Genomic DNA, 1,017 nt, shown 5'->3' with positions numbered 1-1,017 from the left:
GTACAGGGCCCGAAAAACACCTCCAGCGCCAGCTTGGGGTCGGTGAGGAAGAGGCTGAGCACGTTGGGCTTGCCCCCCACCTGGCAGGCGAGCTCGTCCATGTAGGGGATGTAATCTACCTGGATGGTGTGCCGCTGGCTCTTCACGTACCTGCAGGCAGGGAGGACAGGTGGGCTTGAAACGGGGGTACGGGGGTAATGGTGGCAGGGGCGATGCCTGCGCGGGGTCCTTACCGTTCAGCCATTTTCTCCTTGGTTTGCGTGATGTCAGCCAGCATGGTGGCAGATGGTGGCAGGTCCTGCAGCCCTGGGGAAGAAGGGGCTATGGCTGGAGGGAGGGCTGTGGTCCCGCCGTGGTACGGCTGGATCTGCAGCTCAGCCTGGCCTCTGCTCGCACACAAAAGCCTTTGGGGCTTTGGGGATGTGCCATCACAGCAGGAGCAAAGCAGGAGGCACAGGCGGAGAAAGTAATGGAAGGAAAAGAGAAGGAAAAAGTGGTTTGCAGGCAATGGGACCTGTTAGTGGCCCCCGCAAGAGAAGATGAGAGCAAGGCTCATCGCAAAATGCAACACTGGTTTTTGTCTCTGTGAATAAACAAGGGAGGACAACAAAGGTGAGCGGAGGGAGGCAGTGTGTGGGGCGATGCTGCCAGTTGAACGATTCAGCCTTGCTGAGGCCAAGGGAGCCTGGCTGCGTCCCCGCCCCCTGCCTCACTTACCCTTGAAGAGACGGGTGGCCCAGCGACACTGGAGCTCGGCGATGGGAAAGATGGCACCCAGGGGCTGGATGAAACCAATGAAAGCCAGCGTCGGCTTCTCCAGGTCAGGGGGAAACATGAATTTGTAGAGGGGGATCTGGTTCTCCACCACCTTCACGTAGCCCTCAAGGAAGGGGAAGGAGAAGCTGTATCCTGTGGCAAAGACCACAGCATCGATGTCTTCCTTGGTGCCGTCCTCGAAGATGGCAAATGTCTCTGTGAATTCCTGGACGTTTGGCTTCACCAGCACCCTTCCCGAAA

At 58.4% G+C, this 1,017-nt stretch overlaps 1 protein-coding gene across 1 annotated transcript; it reads right to left on the bottom strand.

The window, feature by feature from the left end:
• Positions 1-4: 4 nt before the first annotated feature.
• LOC104463661 (dimethylaniline monooxygenase [N-oxide-forming] 5-like) lies at positions 5-1,006 on the bottom strand (the record flags this gene model as incomplete). Its single annotated transcript, XM_010076083.1, has 3 exons — positions 5-150; positions 234-306; positions 718-1,006. Coding segments are annotated over 3 exons (508 nt in total), but the record flags the coding sequence as incomplete, so codon positions are not given.
• Between the last annotated feature and the right edge of the window lie 11 nt (positions 1,007-1,017).

Source organism: Pterocles gutturalis, unplaced genomic scaffold (assembly GCF_000699245.1).
Source record: "Pterocles gutturalis isolate BGI_N339 unplaced genomic scaffold, ASM69924v1 scaffold11728, whole genome shotgun sequence".
NCBI lineage: Eukaryota > Metazoa > Chordata > Aves > Pterocliformes > Pteroclidae > Pterocles > Pterocles gutturalis.
The sequence above is the reverse complement of the archived record's forward strand: the minus strand, read 5'-3'. Positions and strand labels throughout refer to the sequence as shown.